The sequence below is a fragment of the Emys orbicularis genome, chromosome 3 (genome assembly GCF_028017835.1).
Source record: "Emys orbicularis isolate rEmyOrb1 chromosome 3, rEmyOrb1.hap1, whole genome shotgun sequence".
NCBI lineage: Eukaryota > Metazoa > Chordata > Testudines > Emydidae > Emys > Emys orbicularis.
In genome coordinates, this window is record NC_088685.1 from 103,061,891 (window position 1) to 103,083,634 (window position 21,744).

The following is a 21,744-nucleotide window of genomic DNA, read 5'->3' on the forward strand; positions in this document are numbered from 1 at the left end:
CAGGCTGACAAAACACTTGGTGCTCACTTTTACAAATAGTATACAAGTGGATGCAAAAATAGTGAAAATTCTTGCACAGTGCTTTGAATTTTCAATAGCTTGAATGCAACTTATTCTATTGTCTGTTTTCTTAAACAGTTGATTCTGAAGGAATTGTTAAAAACCTTACCGTGAGTAAACTTTTGTACATTTATTTCCTCTTAATGGTATTTTGATTAAAAGGCATATTTTTGTGGCTATATTGCATGTGCACTTCTCAAACCCTAACTTTTGCACCAGTTCCATATTGTTTTTAGTGGGGGTATTGACTCAAATGTGACTCTTTGAGTACAATTGGAGGCAAATCCTAGATGCTCCAGTTTGTATGTGGGCTTGGCCCAGGAGGTCTCTATGGGGGATCCAGGGAAGAAAATTTCCCACACTCCAGAGTAGGTGGAATTGGTTGACTTGCGCTGGAGTCGATCCACAGACCTTACCCCACCACCAGGCAGGTGGAGAAAGAGTTATCTGAGAGCTAGGATCTAGAGTACAGATGCAAGGCAGTGGAGAAGCAGGCCCAGGTTTCCTACAGGAAGGTTAACTCGACTTCATTACATGTGCAGTAATTTCTTCTCCTTTGTTTTTTTTCTTTCATTGGCTAATTCAATACTTTTTACAGAGTTCAATATCTACTTTAAAATATGAGGGATGGGGAAGGTGGCCAAATTAATGTTATTGTGGGAAGCTTCATTTTTGTATTTCTTTGTCTTTATAATTTAGATTGATTTTATCATTTAAACTTTTAATCATAGAATCATAGAAATGTAGAGCTGGAAGGGACCTCGAGAAGTCATATAGGCCAGTTCACTGCACTGTGGCAGGACTAAGTAAATGTAGAACATCCCTGGGAGGTGTTTGTCCAACTTGTTTTTAAAAGCTTCCAATGATGGGGACTCCACAACCTTCCTTGGAAGCACAGGCACCGGCTTCCTCTGGGCCCCGGGGGTTCTCAACCCCTCGCTCCACCCCAGGCCCTGCCCCCACCTGCCTCCTTCCCCCAAACTCCCATCCCTGCCCCGACTCTTCCCGCCCCCGCTCCACCCCAGGCCCTGCCCCCACCACACCCCTTCTCCTAAGCCCCTGCCCTGCCTCTTCCTGTCCCTGCTCCTCCCCCACCCCCCAGCACCTCTTGCACAACGCAGAACAGCTGTTCGCTGCGGGCAGGAGGCACTGGCAGGGAGGGAGAGAAGTTGATCGGTGGGGCCACTGGTGGACGGAAGGCACTGGGGGGAAGAATGGAGTTGGCTGCCAGTGGGTGCTAAGCACCCACTAATATTTTTCTGTGGGTGCTCCAGGGTTGGAGCTTGGAAGCCTATGCTAGAGCTTGACTACCTATATAGTTAGAAAGTTTTTTCTAATATCTAACCTAAATTTCCCTTGCTGCAGATGAAGTCCATTACTTCTTGTCCTACCTTCAGTGGGCATGGAGAACAATGGATGATTATCCTTTTTAGAACAGCCATTAACATATTGGAAGACTGTTATCAGGTCTCTCCTCAGTCTTCTTTTCTCAAAACTACATTTTTTAAATCTTTCCTCATAGATCAGGTTTTCTTAACCTTTTATCATTTTTGTTGCTTTCTTGTAGACTCTCTCCAATATGCACATATTTCCTAAATTGTGGTGCCCAGAATTGGACGCAGTACTCCAGCTGGGGCCTCACCCATGCCTAGTAGAGCAGGATAGTTACCTTATGTGTCTAACATATAGCACTCCTGTTAATGCACCCCAGACTCATATTAGTCTTTTTTTTGCAGCTGATGACTTATATTCCGTTTGTGGTCCACTATAACACCCAGATCCTTTTCAGCAGTGCTATCCCCTAGACAGTTATTCCCCATTTTGTAGTTGTGCATTTGATTTTTTTTCCTTCCCAAAATAAGTACTTTGCACTTGTCTTTATTGAATTTCATCTTGTTGAATTCTGACCAATTATCCAATTCGTCAAGGTCATTTTGAATTTTAAACCCATCCTCCAAAGTGTTTGCAACTCCTTCCAGCTTGGTGTCATCTGCAAATTTTATAAGCATACTCTCCATTCCATTATCTAAGTCATTAATGAAAATATTGAATAGTACCAGACCCCGGATTGACCCCTGCAGGACCCCACTAAATATGCCCTCCCAATTTGACAGCAAACCATTGATAACTACTCTTTGAGTACAGGCTTTCAACCAGTTGTGCACCCACCTTATAGTAATTTCATTGAGATCACATTTTCCTAGTTTGCTTATGAGAAAGTCATGTGAGATTGTGTCAAAAGCCTTACTAAAATCAAGTTATCACATCTACTGCTCCCCCCCATCCACAGCAAAAGAAAGCAATTAAGTTGGTTTTGCATGATTTGTTCTTGACAAATCCATGCTGACTATTCCTTATAACCATGTTATCTGCCAGGTGCTTACAAATTGACAGTTTAATAATTTGTTCCAATATCTTTCCAGGTATTGAAGTTAGGCTGACTGGTCTATAATTCCATGGGTCCTCCTTGTTCCCCTTTTTGAAGATAGTTACTATATTTACCCTTCTCTGGTCTTCTGGGACATCTCCTGTCCTTCAGGAGTTCTCAAAGATAATTGCTAACAATTCCACGATTGCTTCAGCTAGTTCCTTAAGTACCCTAGGATGAATTTCATCAGGCACTGCTGATTTGAATATTCTTTAACCTGTTCTTTTCCTATTTTGGCTTGCATTTCTTCCCCCTGGTTGTTAATATTAATTGTGTTGAGTATCTGGTCATAATTAGCCTTTTTAGTGAACACTGAAGCAAAATAGGCATTAAGCATTAAGCCTTGATGTCATCAGTTATTAGCTCTCCATCCCTGTTAAGTAATTAAGTGTTAACTAAATAATCCAAATAGCCATTCAGAGTATATGAAAAGAGGTGTGAAATGTCCGTCCTATAGCTATAGCCCAGAATTTTGGGAATCCCCGCTTTTCTTTCTATCGTTGGTCATGAGTATGTAGTGCAGCCCAGGGTTCCTAGCCTCTTTCAGTCTGATTTTCTTGCACCAACTACCAGTGTATTCTATTACATCATTTGATGGTTTCCTCTATCTTTTCCCTAGATGAGGATCCCATATAGAGTTTAAGGAGTGACCTTGTCTCATGGCATATATAATAGGTGTCGTGTAGCCATCTCAGTGAATCCTTTTCTAAAAAAAAAAAAAAAATTATCAATCTCAGTTGCTTATTTGATTGTCCAGGCTCACTTCTCATTTCACAGATTTAATACTAACAGAGTATACAGCTCTAGCAGCTGAACACCTCAGACCAGATTCTTACACACACTCTGGCCCCTTGTGCTTCTCTGATGGTACAAAGAGACCAATTAGCTGGCTTAACCAGCTGCCTAAAGATTCTGCCTGTGTAGGGGAACCCCCTGGGTGGCACAGAACTAGCAGTAGTGGTTCTAGAGTGCCCCACTGCTGGCTTCCAGGGTAGGGGGCATAACCAGGGAAAAAACAGTACATGCTTGGAGCATTGCTTTACTCTGGTACTCTCTAGCTGCTGGAATGGCCACTGAGGGCCATAGGCAGCTGGACACAATTAAGTACAGCCCTGAGAGTGATGCAAAGGTACATAAGAACAGCCATACTAGGTCAGACCAAAGGTCCATCTAGCCCAGTATCCTGTCTTCCGACAGTGGCCAATGCCAGTTGCTTCAGAGGGAATGAACAGAACAGGTAATCATCAAGTGATCCATCCCCTGTCACCCATTCCCAGCTTTTGGCAAACAGGCTAGGGACATCATCCTTGTCCATCCTGGCTAATAGCTATTGATGGACCTATGCTCCATGAATTTATCTAGATCTTTTTTGAACCCTGTTATAGTCTTGGCCTTCTCAACATCCCCTGGCAAGGAGTTTCACAGGTTGACTGTGCATTGTGTGAAGACATACTTCATTTTGTTTGTTTTATATGAATGGTTGGGATTATTTTTTCCAATGTGCATTACTTTGCATTTATCAACATTGAATTTCATCTGCCATTTTGTTGCCCAGTCACCCAGTTTTGTGAAATCTTTGCAGTCTGCTTTGGACTTAACTATCTTGAGTAGTTTTGTATCATCTTCAAATTTTGCCACTTCACTGTTTACCTCATTTTCCAGATCATTTATGAATATGTTGAATAGTACTGGTCCTAGTACAGACCCCTGGGGGACACCACTATTTACCTCTCTCCATTCTGAAAACTGACCATTTATTGCTACCCTTTGTTTCTAGCTTTTAACCAGTTACCAATTCATGAGAGAACCTTCCCTCTTATTCCATGACTGCTTACTTTGCCTTTGATGAGGAACCTTGTCAAAGGCTTTCTGAAAATCTAAATACACTATCTCCACTGGATCCTCCTTGTACACGTGCTTGTTGACACCCTCAAAGAATTCTAGTAGATTGGTGAGGCATGATTTCCCTTTACAAAATTCATGTTGACTCTTCCCTAACAAATTATGTTCATCTATGTGTCTGACAATTCTGTTCTTTCCTTTGGTTTCAAACAGTTTGCCTAGTACTGAAGTCAGGTTTACTAGCCTGTAATTGCTGGGATCACCTCTGGAGCCCTTTTTAATTACTGGCGTCACATTAGCTATCCTTTAGTCACTTGGTACAAAAGCTGATTTAAATGATAGGTTACAAACCACAGTTAGTAATTCTGCAATTTCACATTTGAGTTCCTTCATAACTCTTGGGTGAATACCATCTGGTCCTGGTGACTTATTACTGTTTAATTTACCAGTTTGTTCCAAAACCTCCTCTAATGACACCTCAATCTGTGACAGTTCCTTACCTTTGTCACCTAAAAAGAACGGTTCGGGTTTGGGAATCTCCCTCACATCCTCAGCCGTGAAAACTGATGCAAATAATTCATTTAGTTTCTCCGCAATGGCCTTATCATCCTGGAGTGCTCCTTTCGCATCTCAATCTTCCAGTGGCCCCAGTGGTTGTTTAACAGGCTTCCTGCTTCTGAGATACTTAAAACATTTTTTGCTATTACTTTTTGAGTCTTTGGCTAGCTGTTCTTCACATTCTTTTTTGGCCTTCCTAATTATATTTTTACACTTCATTTGCCAGAGTTTATGCTCCTTTCTATTTTCCTCACTAGGATTTAACTTCCACTTTGTAAAGGATGTCTTTTTGCCTCTCACCGCTTCTTTTACTTTGTTGTTTAGCCACAGTGACACTTTTTTGGTTCCCTTACTATGTTATTTAATTTGAGGTATACATTTAAGTTGAGCCTCTATTATGGCACCTTTAAAAAGTTTGCATGCAGCTTGCAGGGATTTCTCTTTTGGCATTATACCTTTTAATTTCTGTTTCACTAACTTCTTCATTTTTGTGTAGCCCCCATTTCTGAAATTAAATGCTACGGTGTTGGGCTGCTGTGTTGTTTTCCCCGCCATAGGGCTGTTAAATTTAATTATATTATGGTCATTATTACCAAGCAGTCCAGCTATATTCACCTCTTGGACCTGATCCTGTGCTCCACTGAGGACTAAATCAAGAATTGCCTCTCCTCTTGTGGGTACCAGGATTAGCTGCTCCAAGAAGCAGTCATTTAAAGTGTCAAGAAGCTTTATCTCTGCATCCCGTCCTGAGGTGACATGTACCCACTTAATATGGGGATAATTGAAATCCGCCGTTATTACTGAGTTTTCTATCTTTATGGCCTCTCTAAACTCTCTGAGCATTTCACGATCACTATCACCATCCTGGTCAGGTGGTCAGCAGTATATCCCTATTGCTATATTCTTATTATTCAAGCATGGAATTACTAGCCTTAGAGATTCTATGGTATGGTTTGGTGCATTTAAGATTTTTTTACTTCATTTGATTCTATGCTTTCTTTCACATATAGTGTCACTCCCCCACCAGCACAACCTGTTGTGTCCTTCCGATATATTTTGTAGCCTGATATTATTGTGTCCCATTGATTAGCCTCATTCCACTAAGTTTCTGTGATGCCTATTATATCAATATCCTCATTTAATACAAGGCACTCAAGTTCACCCATCTTATTATCTAGACTTCCAGCATTTGTATATAAACACTTGAAAAATTGTCACTTTTTAGTTATCTGCCATTATGTGATGTAATTGAAAGGGACTCTTTCATTTGACGGTTTCTCACCAGATCCTACCCGTATTTTATCATCTTCCATCCTCTCCTCCTTACTAGGACATAGATAATCTCCATTAATAGGTCCTCCCCTAAGGGATGTCTCTGTCCGAACCATGTGCTCCTCTACACCTGTTGGCTTTAAACCAGCCCTTAGTTTAAAAACTGCTCTACTATAGGTACTATAAAGGCATGTTAATTGGCCAGCTGAATATTCCTTTGGGATATTCCTTTGGGAAACTGGGACTCATCAGGTAGCACAGAGCTGGAATAGCTGATCTGTGCCACATCTTTCCCTCCCCCACTAGAGGAGTTATGGTTCAGAGAAAAGGGGCATGGCTAGAGCACTGCTGAGGAATGACCTCCTGGGCCATTGGCAACTGGAAGCAAATTAGAACTGCCCTGGGGCTGCTGATAGCTACTTTGATCCCTATTTTACAGTTGGCTTTAGCAAGCACAATGATAATTATGAAGGTACAGTAGAACCTCATCGTTATTAACCATCTTGGGAGCAGAGGTTGTTCATAACTCTGAAATGTTTGTAACTTTGAATAAAATGTTATGGTTGTTCTTTCAAAAGTTTGCAACTGAACTTTGACTTAATGCAGCTTCGAAACTTTACAATGCAGAAGAAAAACTGCTGCTTTTAACCATCTTAATTTAAATGAAACAAGCACAGAAACAGTTTCCTTACTTTGTCAAATCTATTTATTTTTTAATAGTTTACATTTAACAGAGCACTTTACTGTGTTTACTTTTTGAGTGTGTATGGTCTCTGCTGCTGCCTGATTGCGTACTTGCAGATCCAAATGAGGTGCGTGGTTGACCAGTCACTTCGTAAATCTGGTATTCTTAACTCTGAGGTTCTACTGTAGTACATAATCCTTCACTTTCTCACACTTTCTTTCTCATACAAAGTCTTTCTCATTTTTTCTGCCCTCCCTATACTTAACAGTAAGATTGAACCATTATTCCCTAGTGCAGTAAAACTCAATAGGTATCACTATTACCAATACCATTAAAATGAGAGCTGATCCCATCTAAAATTCAGTCTTTATAGATTCCTTAAACCAGTGTTTCCCAACTTTGGGACGCTGCTTGTGTAGGGAAAGTCCCTGGCGGGCCGGGCCAGTACGTCCTTTGGCCCGCGCCGCTTCCAGCCGCCCCCATTGGCCTGGAGCAGCGAACCGCAGCAGGTGGGAGACGCAATCGGCCGGACCTGTGGACATGGCAGGTAAACAAATTGGCCCGGTCCGCTAGGGGTTTTCCCTACACAAGCGGCGTCCCAAGTTTGTGAAACACTGCCTTAAACAAAGTATCTCCCAATCAGAATTATTGGGAGCTTCTGGATTTTTACAATTGCACCACTATTTTTAAAAAATTCCCATTACTTATTTCAAACAAGAAATATATATTGTTTTTAATGAACTTCAGAAAGCCTAATCAACGTGTTGGGGCGGTCAGTTGTAAAGTGAGGTTACCAGGTCTAGTGAATAGGTTGGTTTTGTTTGTTCAGCTTGTTGTGGCACTTAATACATACGTATGATCCTTTATTCTTCTACTTTTGGCAACTTCTGAGTTTTGAGATCCTACCGATTCTTAACCAGAAAGAAACACTAACTGCAGCTACACTAGCTGATGTTAGAAAAACTTTTGTTCTATTAAAACTCATTAGAATCGATTCAAATTGTTTCAAAGTTACAATTTGGCAACTCAGCAAATTTTATCTCTTTTAGTAATGATACATTTATAAACAACAGTGCCAAAAGTTGGATATTGACTTTTTCCAAGAAAGAGATTTGCATGCTTATAATTTTTAATGATTTCAAAATGACACCTTATAGGCATGTGAAAGGATATATTCCTCTTCCCTATTTATTGCATGGTAAACTGGTAAAAGATTGCAGAAAAGCATTAACTGTCAGGGACCTTTAATTACTAGCTTATAGAATGTGAACTGATATACTAACTGCATGGTATGGATGCCAATAACATTAGCCATTGCATATACCAATATCTTTACCATTACAAGTTTTTTGTCCTTATCTATAACTTTACAACAGTCTCCTACTAAGGACTGACACACTTACAATACATCTTGTCAAAGGCCTTTGTCACAGATCCAAGTAAGACATTTTACTATCCATTATCAACTGGGACAAAAATGTGGTGGAAGAAGTCAGTGAAGAACATATTGTTCTAGCTATCAATCAATATATACAGTATATTTAGTGTGCCAATCTCCACAGTATCTGTGGCCATTGCTGAATGATGTGTTTGTGTTTGTTGTAGTGCAAATCTTAACACTATTGGACCTTTTTATGTTTTTCAGTGCCGAAAACCCAACCAACATTTCAAACCCTACTTGACACCCAACTTGCCAAAGCGATTCCATTATGCTAACAACATTCGCATTGACAAAGTTCATCTTATGGTGGACCGGCAGTGGTTGGCTGTTAGGTAAATTGTGGCTGTAAATTGATTCTTACCCTTATCGTTCAAGATGTCTCATTTCCTTCACAGATGTGTCATTTGCTTTCTATTTAAGACTGCCTCTCTTGCCTTGAAGACAATAGTTGGTCCTTAGAATGCTGGCTTTTCCAGACAGTTAGATGAATGTTTAGGAGGCTATATAGCAGGAAATGATTGTGTGTGTCTGTGTAAGCCAGGTATCCACTGCTTTACCTGGTGTGCATAGAGTTTTCTCTTCAAATCATCATGGTAAATGAGGGGAATTGAAGTCTCGTTCATTGTTCACCTTCACTAAATGTCTCATCACATCAGTTAACCATGTAGGGCTGACAGAATTGGCTTCTTATATGCTCAGTTAATGAGAATCCGTCATGCAAAAAGTGCTGCAGTTTTTCAAAGGCTCATAACTCTGTCAATTCAAAGCCAGTTTTCATTGAAATATTCAAAACACTTTTTAATTAGGACTCTTACCTTGTCAAGTTTTAGCTTTCTATCTCCAGCCATACCCGTGGCAGAGCAGTTCAAAAAAATCTTGCAGGACCCTTTTTGTAATGGCGGAAGTCTATTTCCTGCCACATTTTCCGCATTTTTACTCAAACTTGAAAAAATAAATCACCTTTGGGAAAAGACTAAGCCTGAAACATATACCAAAAAGTGAATGATTTGGAAAGATATTATTAACTGGAAAAGGGATGGTTAGAATGGAAATAGTTATGTGATCTTAGCTGTTGTAGTTGCTTATAATAATGTGTGTACACAAACTGTATATATTGTAGGCCAGTGGTCCCCAACCTTTTTTGTCTGGCGGGTGCTAGACGACGAGCCACGGAGGACCGTGGTGGCGGATGAGCATTCGCCGAAATGCCACTGACAAGCGGCGGCGATGCCTCTGGATGACGCTGCTTGTCGGCAAGCAGCATCATCCAGAGGCGTCGCCGCTGCTTATTGGCAGCATTTCGGCGGATGCTCGTCCACCGGCCAGTACGTGGGCGCACTTAGACACCCCGGCGGGCGCCATGGCACCCGCGGGCACTGTGTTGGGGACCCCTGTTGTAGGCATATGTAACCCACACACTGCCTGGGTGTGGTGTTCTGTCCCATCTAGTGGCACTGAGACCATGTAGAGAGAGAGATTAATGAGTGTGCTCCACAGCCTTAGCTAAGAGTCATATGGCTTTTAGCTCATGCAGTAGAGGCTCATGCATTTAGCTCCAGAGGTCCCAGGTTTGCTCCCGCCTGCCGACGAGCGGGGTCTGTCCCTGTTACACATACACACACTGTAAATACATGGGAGTAGATTTTAAAAAATGTGTATTGTGTGTACACTCAGAGCGCAGTGGTAATAAATTATAAGCGTAGTGTCGGGGTACCAATTTTCATGTGGAAAAATGAAGGTGAAAAATCTTAGAAAGTCAGAAATTGTTAGCTCCTTTCATCCCATTTGCACTTTCAGTTGGAAATGCACTACAGGTGCAAATTCTACTTGCACTTATTATTGGATCAACTGTCCCAAACCTTTGGGGAATATATTTTGTACAGGATTTTACATATAGATACATATTCCTAAATGATCTCCAGATGGTTAAACCTTTTCCTGCTTCTTGGATGGTTTTTAAGATACTCTCTTTCTCTTTTCTCTTAAATACCTTCTGTCTGTTTCTGAGCAGAGGACTTATTTTTCCTGTAATCTTATTTAATACTTTTTTTAAAACTTAAGTTTTATTGAGAAAAGGGTAAAATGCCTGTTTAGCATTTGACTTCATATTTTGTTTTGAATAGTGTCCAATATTTGTCCTAGATATTTAAAGAGAAATCTTTATTTTGCGGGTGTTTTCATATTTGTCTTCTCCTTTCAAGTACTACTCATTGTAAGTCAAATAGTATGACATTTCTATTGTATTTAATATACAAAATCAAAACTAAGGCTGCAATTTATAGAAAAAATGCAAACATTTTTAGAATGATGTATTTACATTTAAATTCTCCCTCATAAGGCAAAGTCATCTGTAGTCTTGACTGAAATTGTTCCAAGAGGACTAACATAGTTGGGTTTTCCAGGCAGAAGTCTTGTTTTAAGATGTGAATAGTGAGGAAAGCTATTATAAAACTAGCCCCAAGCAGATGATGCATTTTTTGGAACTTCCCAATTCGGAGGTCAGCCTTTTGCTCTGATTATTTCAGAGGCATAAATGCACTGTACAGTAGCTAGAATCTTGGGGCAAATTCCTGGTTAAAGTAATCTTAGTAACCCAAGAGAAGCAGAGGTCTCTGCAAAAGGCAACATTCTTTTATAAGAACCATCAGTACCAAAATATTATGCAAAATTCTTCTCTCAGGGGGTGACCCAAAGTGAAGATTTTTTGGGGTAACCAGTATTTTTGTTGTATTTGTACCATTTTTACTTACAATATAAAATGATTTCTTCTTAGGAATAAAGATTATACATTTTGTGGTGGAGGTAATCATGGCTATGACAATGAATTTAAAAGTATGGAGGTAAGGTGTTTTCTTCTCAAATCGCATATCCCACTGTATAGCCAACTACATATTTGCTGTAAATAAGCCACACAGTGTAGTATGACAATTTTTGCAATCTGATTTTTCTTACATGGGCATTCAGACATCTAACCCTGGAAATCTACTCTCTATGGAGACAGTTTGTACCCAGGATCAAACGTTCAGACTGGCCTCAATTGTACTTGCAAAGTCCTATGATTGTGCCCTTAAAGTTAACTTTGGACGCCGCTTGTGTAGGGAAAACCCCTAGTGGACCGGGCCGGTTTGTTTACCTGCCGTGTCCGCAGGTCCGGCTGATTGCATCTCCCACCTGCCGCGGTTCGTTGCTCCAGGCCAATGGGGGCGGCTGGAAGTGGCGCGGGCCGAAGGACGTACTGGCCCGGCCCGCCAGGGACTTTCCCTACACAAGCAGCATCCCAAAGTTGGGAAACACTGGTTTAAGGAATCTATAAAGACTGAATTTTAGATAGGATCAGCTCTCATTTTAATGGTATTGGTAATAGTGATACCTATTGAGTTTTACTGCACTAGGGAATAATGGTTCAATCTTACTGTTAAGTAAATGGAGGGCAGAAAAAAATGAGAAACACTTTGTATGAGAAAGAAAGTGTGAGAAAGTGAAGGATTATGTACTACAGTAGAACCTCAGAGTTAAGAATTGTCAGCCCTTAAAGTTTTTAATTCTAGTTAGTTTAAATGCAAATAATATTATTATTCATGTAAAAATTTAAATAATTTATGGGACTTATTCACTTATTTGCCTCAATGATATCGTGCTGCAGTAAGTTCCACAGTTTAATGGCTAGGTATACTGAGTATAAAAAGTATTTCTATTTATCCCTTTTAAATTTGGTTCCTTTAATTTCATTTGATGTCCTCCTGCCTTTGTTTTATGGAAAAAAAATAAACAGAAGTACGTGTTTGGCCTTCTCTATTCTCTATTGGTAATAAGCTTCAGACCTATTCCATGTAACAGATATGTTTCAGGATTCAGTCCTTGTTCATCTGTTCATCTACTCTGTGCTCAGTTTATGAACGAGTGCTTTAATAGTATGTCCAAAACCTATATTTGGATGCTCACATTAACTCTTAGGGTATGTCTACACTACGAGAGTAGTTCGATTTTACTTAAATCGAATATGTGGAATCGATATTACAGAGTCGAACGTGTGTGTCCACACTAAGGACAGTAATTCGACTTTGTGAGTCCACACTAACGGGGCAAGCGTCGACATTGGAAGCGGTGCACTGTGGGCAGCTATCCCACAGTTCCCGCAGTCCCCGCTGCCCATTGGAATTCTGGGTCGAGCCGCCAATGCCTTCTGGGTAAAAAAATGTGTCGAGGGTGCTTTTGGGTAACTGTCGTCATCCGACCGTCACTCCCGCCCTCCCTCCCTGAAAGCGCCGGCGGGAAATCAGTTCGCGCACTTTTCTGGTCAGTGACAGCGCGGACGCCACAGCACTGCGAGCATGGAGCCCGCTGCGACCATCGCTGCAGTTATGGCCGTTGTCAACACCACGAAGCTTATCATCCACCTTTCCCAGAGGCAGATGCTGAGAAATCGGGCGAGGAGGCTACGGCAGTGCGGTGAGGACCTGAAGTCTGAGAGTGGCACAGACCTGTCACAAAGCATGGGACCCCGCGCCGAGGACATCATTGTGGCAATGGGTCATGTTGATGTTGTGGAACGGCGATTCTGGGCCCGGGAAACAAGCACGGACTGGTGGGACCGCATAGTGCTGCAGGTCTGGGATGAATCACAGTGGCTGCGAAACTTTCGCATGCGGAAGGGGACTTTCATGGAACTTTGTGAGTTGCTGTCCCCTGCCCTGAAGCGCAATGACACCCGGATGCGAGCAGCCCTGACTGTCCAGAAGCGAGTAGCCATAGCCTTCTGGAAGCTTGGAACGCCAGACAGCTACCGGTCAGTCGCGAACCACTTTGGCGTGGGCAAATCTACCGTGGGGGTTGTTGTCATGCAAGTAGCCAACGCAATCGTTGAGGTACTGCTCTCAAAGGTAGTGATGCTGGGAAACGCGCAGGTCATCATAGATGGCTTCGCCGCGATGGGATTCCCAAACTGCGATGGGGCTATAGATGGAACTCACATCCCTATCCTGGGACCGGACCACCAGGCCAGCCAGTACATCAACCGAAAGGGCTACTTTTCAATGGTGCTGCAAGCACTGGTGGACCATAGGGGACGTTTTACAAACATCAACGTCGGATGGCCGGGCAAGGTTCATGACGCTCGTGTTTTCAGGAACTCAGGTCTGTTTAGACGGCTGCAGGAAGGTATTTACTTCCCGGACCACAAAATAACTCTTGGGGATGTGGAGATGCCTATAGTCATCCTTGGGGACCCAGCCTACCCGCTAATGCCCTGGCTCATGAAGCCCTATACTGGCGCCCTGGACACTGAAAAAGAACTCTTCAACTACCGGCTGAGCAAGTGCAGAATGGTGGTGGAGTGTGCTTTTGGCCGTCTCAAGGGGAGATGGAGAAGCTTACTGACTCGCTGTGATCTCAGCGAAACCAATATCCCCATTGTTATTGCAGCTTGCTGTGTGCTCCACAATCTCTGTGAGAGCAAGGGGGAGACCTTTATGGTGGGGTGGGAGGTTGAGGCAAATAGCCTGGCATCTGATTACGCCCAGCCAGACAGCCGGGCGATTAGAAGAGCCCAGTGGGACGCGCTGTGCATCCGGGAGGCTTTGAAAGCTAGGTTCCTGAGTGAGCAGGGTAACCTGTGACTTTTAAGTTTGTGTACAGAGAAGCTGAACCTGCCCCCGTTTCTTTACCCAGTAAATGTTCAGTATCCTCTCCAGTTACATACCCCGTTCCCCCCCTTCCAACACACGTTTAAAAATAAAATCACTTGAATTTTGTTAATGAACACCGTTTTCTTTATTACTGTTTTCGCGGGAAAGTGTTGAACCTGGGATGCAGACTGTGGTGGGGAGCGGGTGTAGTGTAGTGATGCAAATGACGCTTCTAAACTCCAGGAAGGACAGGCTCCACAGTGGTGGACTGGTTGTTTCAACGGAGCCTGCCCCCCCTCCTGTTCGGGACTCTGTGGGTGTGGGGGCTATGTGACTTTGTGGCAGGGGGAGGACGGTTACAGATTCCCTGCTGCGTGGCTCTGTGATCCAGGATAAGGACCGCTGCATAAGATCTCTAACTGCCCTCCCCCGCCACAAAGTCACAGAGCCCCCCCCACCCCCAGAACATGAAAACCACCTCCCAGACTGACCAGGGTAACTAGTGACTGCAATGTGTGTGTGCCCTGCTGCTGAACCTGCCCCCGCCTCTGTACCCTGGTAAAGGTGACTGTCCTGTCCAATTACCAACCCCCTTCCCCCCCTTCAGACAGACTCTCCTCTAAAAGAACATGATGGAAACAGTAATTAACAGAAACGTATTTTTTATTAGCAACTACACATGAAACTGGGGGGTGAAACTTGGACGGGGGCTTGGGTGAGGCGGGAAGGAAAGGACTTGTCAAATTTTGGGGAATGAGAGCCTTCTGGTACTTGAGCAGTCTGCAGGGGTGGAGTGAGAGTTTTCACGGACTCTGCCGCCCCTCCTTCTTTGGACTTTGGGTGAGGGGGGTATGGGACTTGGTGGCGGGGGAGGGCGGTTACAGATAGACTGCAGCGGGGCTCTGTCCTCCTGCCTCCGGTCCTGCAGAACATCCACAAGGCGCCGGAGCGTGTCCGTTTGCTCCCTCATTAGTCCAAGCAGCGTTTGAGTCGCTTGCTGGTCTTCCTGCCGCCACCTCTCCTCCTGTTCCATGTGTGATCGGTGCATTTGGGACAAGTTATCCCTCCACTGGGTCTGCTGGGCTGCCTGGGCTCGGGAGCAGCCCATAAGTTCCGAGAACATGTCCTCCTGTGTCCTCTTCTTCCTACGCCTAATCTGCGCTAGCCTCTGGGAGTGTGATGCCAGGCTAGGTCGGGAGACAGTCGCAGCTGTGGGAATGGGAAAAAGGGAGTGAATTCCTCAGAAAGATAAATTTAGTTGTGAACAAAGAACATAGTCTTTCTCTGTGAACAAGACCATGCACAGCACCTATCACATGCGCACTCAGGACAAGGTCGAATTTTCGGCCTTCGCATTCAGTGCCTGGGGTCTTGCAGTGCAGATCAGAGAAGCGGGGCAGGACAGCAGAATTTGTGTAGCAGGCCGACATGGTAAGCCATAGACTTGTGACTGCTTAAAACTTTAATAATAGCACTGGCCTCCTTTCACGTTGAAAGCAATGCCAGTCCCTGCTGCCAGCAATCCGGCAAGCATGAACTCTGCCCCTGTCCCACCCCCTCCCGGCTGTCCCAGGGAAAGATCCCTGTATGCTGCCCCTCTCCTGCCTCCACCGCGTGGCTGTAAACCGCCGGTTACAGTTCTGTAAAGGAACAGGCAAGCAGTCCCAATACTAACATTCCCCTACCTAATTCAAAGCAGGTCACCATGAGCGACATCACTCTGATGAGGATTTCAGAGACGGAAAAAGAAAGGATGCTTCGGGAAAGCCTGCAAAGACCAGGGCCGTATGCCGCCATGCTCTGCAGGGCAATGATCCGGGAGTACTTGCTTGTCTCCTGGCGCGGAAATGTTTCCTACTACGGAGGACCCAATAAGGCCGCTCTCCCCAGGAACCTGATGCAAAGGCTTTCCAATTACCTCCAGGAGAGCTTCGTGGAGATGTCCCTGGAGGATTTCAGCTCTATCCCCGGACATATAGACCGGATTTTACTGTAGCTGCACTGGCAGGGACTAAACAGTAGCGCGGCTTGGGCAGAACAATCATACTAAACCGGACATTGTTAGATTTTTTTCAGTAGTTGCACTGCCAGGGACTGAAACGTTAAGCGCCTAGGGCAAAGTAATCATGCAAAACCCATTGTTAATATTGTTAATATTCCTGTTCTGTTCAAAATAAATGATTAGATGTTTTAAACACTTACTGAGTGATCCTTCCCCTGATTCTGTGTCCAGGTTAACGCCTGGGGACGGTTGGTAGGGGATCTCTGTAAGGGTGATGAAGAGATCCTGGCTGTCGGGGAAATCAGCGTTGTAAGCGCTGTCGACTGCCTCGTCCTCCTCATCTCCTTCCTCATCTTCCCTGTCCGCTAACATGTCCGAGGAAGCGGCCGTCGACAATATCCCATCCTCAGAGTCCACGGTCAGTGGTGGGGTAGTGGTGGCGGCCGCACCTAGGATGGAATGCAGTGCCTCGTAGAAACGGGATGTCTGGGGCTGGGATCCGGAGCGTCCGTTTGCCTCTTTGGTCTTCTGGTAGCCTTGTCTCAGCTCCTTGATTTTCACGCGGCACTGCGTTGCATCCCGGCTGTATCCTCTTTCTGCCATGGCTTTAGAGATCTTCTCGTAGATCTTTGCATTCCGTCTTTTCGATCGGAGCTCGGAAAGCACGGACTCATTGCCCCACACAGCGATCAGATCCAAGACTTCCCGATCAGTCCATGCTGGGGCCCTCTTTCTATTCTGAGATTGCATGGCCATCTCTGCTGGAGAGCTCTGCATCGTTGCCAGTGCTGCTGAGCTCGCCACGATGTCCAAACAGGAAATGAGATTCAAACTGCCCAGACAGGAAAAGGAATTCAAATTTTCCCGGGGCTTTTCCTGTGTGGCTGGTCAGAGCATCCGAGCTTGGACTGCTGTCCAGAGCGTCAACAGAGTGGTGCACTGTGGGATTGCTCCCGGAGCTATTAGCGTCGATTTCCATCCACACCTAGCCTAATTCGACATGACCATGTCGAATTTAACGCTACTCCCCTCGTTGGGGAGGAGTACAGAAGTCGAATTTAAGAGACCTCTATGTCGAACTAAATAGCTTCGTGGTGTGGACGGGTGCAGAGTTAATTCGATGTAACGGCGCTAAATTCGACATAAACTCCTAGTGTAGACCAGGCCTTAGACACATAAATTCTTAAGTGACGATTTGAGCATCCCGAAGGGGTATTTGAATTAAACCTCAGAATATTTGAGTCTATGTCTATACCACAGAGACTATGCCAGCATAGACTCACCCTGCATCAACAGAAGGGTTTTTTTTGTTGGTCTAGGAACACCACCTCCCTGAATGAAGTTAGCTATGTCAACAGAAGCTCTCTTCCATTGGCATAGCTGTGTCTACACAGGGGGTTATGTTGGCATAGCTATGTTGCTCAGGGGTGTGTTTTTTCACACCCTTGATTGACGTAGCTGTGATGGTATAACTTCTCAGTGTAGACCCAGGCCTCAGGTGGAATCCTAAATTCAGCTGTGGATTCTAATAAACTAGTGAACAGCAGCCCAGATCATGGAGCTTAGCTGCTGTAGCCATGCAGAGAAAAATGTTCATAAAGGTATGTCTACACAACATTTTAGAGTGAGTCTCCTAGCCCGGATTGATAGACTTGGGTTTGCAGTGCTTGTGCTAGTGCTCTAAAAAATAGCTGTGTAGACAATGCTTTGAAGTTGCGGCTTGGGCTGGAGCTCAGGCTCTGAAGCCTAGGGAGAAGGGGTGAGGTTTGGAGTCCAAGCTCCTCCTGAGTTGCAACTTCAAAGCGGTGTCTGTGCAGCTATTTTTAGAGCACTAGCGTGAGTCCGAGTCTGTCTAGCTAGGCTAGGAGGTGCGCTCCAAAATGCTGTGTAGACATACCCTAAGTGACTTAGGAACCTAAGGCCCATTATCAAAAGTGACTTTAGTGTTTAGGATTGTAAGTCCAATCAATTTTTGGTGAGATTTAATCTCCTAAATGCCTAAATCAATTTTGAAAATGGGACATAGGAGCCTAAGACACTTAGGGCTAGATTCACTTAGGCATTGTAACTTTTAAGCCTTAGAAAAACACAGGAACAACACAGCAATTCCCAAAGCCTGAGTTAGGTGCATAGGCTCCCTATAGAATGCATGCAGAGAGATAGGCACCTTAGTCTGAAATTCATAAAAGCCAGCACATTAGGTGGGGAGCCAACTAGGATAGCCAATGGGAGATATTGACGACACAGGTGTGTACTCAGCCCTGACCCTGTCATGGAGATATGTGCCTGAGTATAGACTGCAGGCAGGAGTGCTGGAACAGGGGTGGGGGGCGGGGACATAGCCCCCCCACTTTTAACCAGCTGTAAGGCCAAGTGATGGGGGGAGGGGTCAGGGTCTTGGAGGGGAAGAGGCGGTGAGGGAGCAGGGCCTCGGGAGGAAGGGGTGGTGCGAGGGGTGGGGCCACGGTTCAGGTGCCAGTGGCCTCCCCTCTGTTAGGAAGCTTCCGCTGCCCCTGGCTGCAGGGAGGCACCTACCTGCTTGTGACCCACAGCTGGTAACCTACTTTTGTAGTTAGGTGCCTAAGGCATTTTTTGCAAGACTAAATTCTGCTCTCTTACATCAAAATAATCCCACTGATTTTAACTGTTGTGACAGAGTGCAGAATCTGCCCCAACACTCTTACTTCTCTTAAAATCTAACTCATGTTGTTTTCTAGTTTGAATTCTTTTAGATAACAACTTTTATTATTACAATCCAGGCTATCTTCATAGCACATGGCCCAAGCTTTACAGAAAAAACGGAAGTGGAACCTTTTGAAAACATAGAAATTTATAATCTAATGTGTGGTGAGTATAGAGAACCAGTACTGCAGCTGGTAATGCACAAACAGGTTTTCAGATACTAATATGTTATGAGCTAAGACAAAGATTACAGAAACATTAGTGAATGCATCCAGAAGCTAACACTGTACCAATTGCCTCACTCCGCCCACGGAAGTCACATTATATTTCAAGTTTATGTATATTGGCTCACACTTATCAAGAAATTAGCTGCAAAGTAGGGAAATTTTCCTGATTGGAGGATTGGAGAAAGAATCATAAGAGGAAAGGTGCTCCTAACAAATATATGTGCTGCAAATATGCTTGAGTTCATATGGGGGCTCCCTATGGTCATCTTGGGACAGAAATCTTGCAGATAGTTGCAGCTCTTGGTCAGAATTTTAGATAGGCCACTGTATCCCAAAGTTTATGGTTGTAATTTTCTGTAATTTTTTTAAAGATCACATAAAATGAAGTGCTCCTCATAATATAATGTAATGGTCTCAAATAATGACACCTGTAACATAGTTAAAATAAAAATAATCAGATCTCATGCCTACAACACCGCTTGAGAGTGTAAAAACTACGCAGAAATGACCAGCCTGCAACACCTTAATGCTTAACTTTACATAAAATGTAGCAGTTATGTTATACTGTGGAAACTATTAGACCCTCCATATTTAACAAATTGCAAACTCAACTGCCTGACTTTAAGCAATTGGTTAATTAGCCAGTTTCTTAATTGTTTGTTGCAGTGCTGCATTATATTTTAAATATTTATTTCAGTTTTGTTTTTGTTGAATCCCGATAAACTCAACCTTTTATTATTCAGAGTTTCAATTATCCGTATGCATCTGTGGTTGCCCAAGTGGTTCAGGTAGTTGAAATTCTACTGTCATATTTAGAAGAAATTCATAAAGGAGTAGCTGTCAGGCAAATGAAACACTTGGTATTTTCTTCTGTAGGGCATCAGGATGTTTTTGCAAAAATTTCAAATGTTTTGTAACCTCTTTAATCAGATCTGCTGCATATTAAACCTGCACCAAACAATGGAACTCACGGCAGTTTAAATCATCTTTTGAAGACGCCTTTCTATAATCCATTGCATTCAAAAGAAGAATCACCTCCATCTTCGTGCCCCTTTACCACATCAACTCCTCTGGATGAGTTAGGTTGCACATGTGCCTCACTAGTAAGTAATGGGTCCAGAGTTTTGTTTTTAATCAATCAGAACATGAATTCTTTCTGAACAATCTTTTAATATTATATTTTACAGGCATTTCCAGGCATATTGGAAGCAATAAATGAAAGATTAAATCTCACGACAGAAGAAAGTAAGTTGTTGGTGATCTAAAATCTATGCCCTTGTGTTTTTTAAATTTTATATTATTGCTTTCCGTGGGACTATTTGCAGAGTAAAGTGCAACTGAAGGTAAGTAAGGATGACCAAATCTTGCCCATAATTAGTAATTTCCCCCTTTCTCTTTCCTGTCTATGGAGAAGAGGTTAGCTGAGAATCTTTTACTGCAACAATTCTCCTTAGGGTCCTGATCCAAATCCCATTAAAGTCAATGGAAAGACACCCATTGACTTCTGTGGGCTTTGGATCAGGCCCAAAGTACTTTAGGAAAACAGGAGATAAAACTACTGTTCCCAGCCTTTCAGCCATCTCTTGCCCTTCATCTGTTCACACAATTCTGGGGGCATAACTGGGTTCTTTTGGTGGATGTTCTTGGCACTTGGTTTATATAACACTTCATAGTCAGCTAGGCCCTGATTCTTACTTCACTGACACACTGACGTCCACAGAGCTGTATCAGTGTAAACTTAGAATAAGTTAGAGGAAAATCAAGCCCTGGATTTTTGTGATATTTCCTCTGTCATACTTGAGTAATTTATGTATTTTTAACATACCGTGAAAGATATTGTTCCACAATTTCAAATATCCAGAAGTACAGATCCTTAATAAACAGTTTTATACTTAATTAGATTGTACACATTTTAGTCCATTAAAACGTCATTTTGTTTCGTGTATATTTTTCCTCATCCCATATGCATTTCTGTCAAGAAATTTTTTTTCACAAGTACAAAATTCAGTAACTAATGTTTACATTCTAGTAAAGAAGGCAGAGACCTATAATTTGCCCTATGGGAGACCTAGAGTTCTACAGAAGCAAAACACCTACTGCCTTCTTCACCATCACCAGTATGTGAGTGGATACAGTCACAACATCTGGATGCCACTGTGGAGTGCGTACACTGTCAACAAAACTGTAGGTTATCAAATATACTTACCATTCATAATGGAATGACCCACTATTCTGAAAATATAGAGCATTCATTAGGAAAAGGGGGGAGGGATAGCTCAGTGGTTTGAGCATTGGCTTGCTAAACCTAGGGTTGTGAGCTCAATCCTTGAGGGGGCCACTTAGGGATCTGGGGCAAAATCAGTACTTGGTCCTGCTAGTGAAGGCAGGGGGCTGGACTCAATGACCTTTCAGGGTCCCTTCCAGTTCTATGAGATAGGTATATCTCCATATATTTAAAATGGGTTATGAACCAGGGGACATTATATGACTCTTCCAGACAATTTCTTTCTTACAATGTAATATTTTTTCTTATGAGAACAAAACAGGTTGAGTTTACTTGGAGTCTGGTAATGGAAAGATGGAATTTTATTTAACTGCCCCAAAGCAATACAATTCCAGTTTAGTGTTTGGTTTCAAGTGGTGGCAGGGGGTTTAAGCAACGCATTTGTAATGCTTTTTAAACACACCTGAATTGTCTAAATCTAGCATATCTTGAAAAACAACCTGTAAATTAATCAAAACTAATTGTACCTTGAATACCCTAAAAATTATTTTAAAATGTGGAAATAGCCACTTGATAGGGGCACAAAAGATGCAAAGATCAAAGCACAAGAGTTAAGTTGGTTCAACTAAACCTGTTTTTGTAAAATAGATAAATAGTCAGGATAGGAAAGCAAAGGCGCAGAACTTGCCTTACAGTCTG

General features: G+C 43.1%; 1 protein-coding gene across 1 annotated transcript in view; it reads left to right on the top strand.

The window, feature by feature from the left end:
* Nucleotides 1-21,744, top strand: part of ENPP3 (ectonucleotide pyrophosphatase/phosphodiesterase 3) — an 84,197-nt gene that overhangs the window by 43,642 nt on the left and 18,811 nt on the right. Inside the window, exons 14-20 of the mRNA XM_065402090.1 lie at nt 139-170; nt 8,491-8,618; nt 11,060-11,126; nt 18,672-18,759; nt 19,752-19,924; nt 20,009-20,066; nt 20,851-21,005. Coding sequence (XP_065258162.1) covers nt 139-170; nt 8,491-8,618; nt 11,060-11,126; nt 18,672-18,759; nt 19,752-19,924; nt 20,009-20,066; nt 20,851-21,005 — 701 coding nt within the window. The remainder of the gene's footprint in view (nt 1-138; nt 171-8,490; nt 8,619-11,059; nt 11,127-18,671; nt 18,760-19,751; nt 19,925-20,008; nt 20,067-20,850; nt 21,006-21,744) is intronic.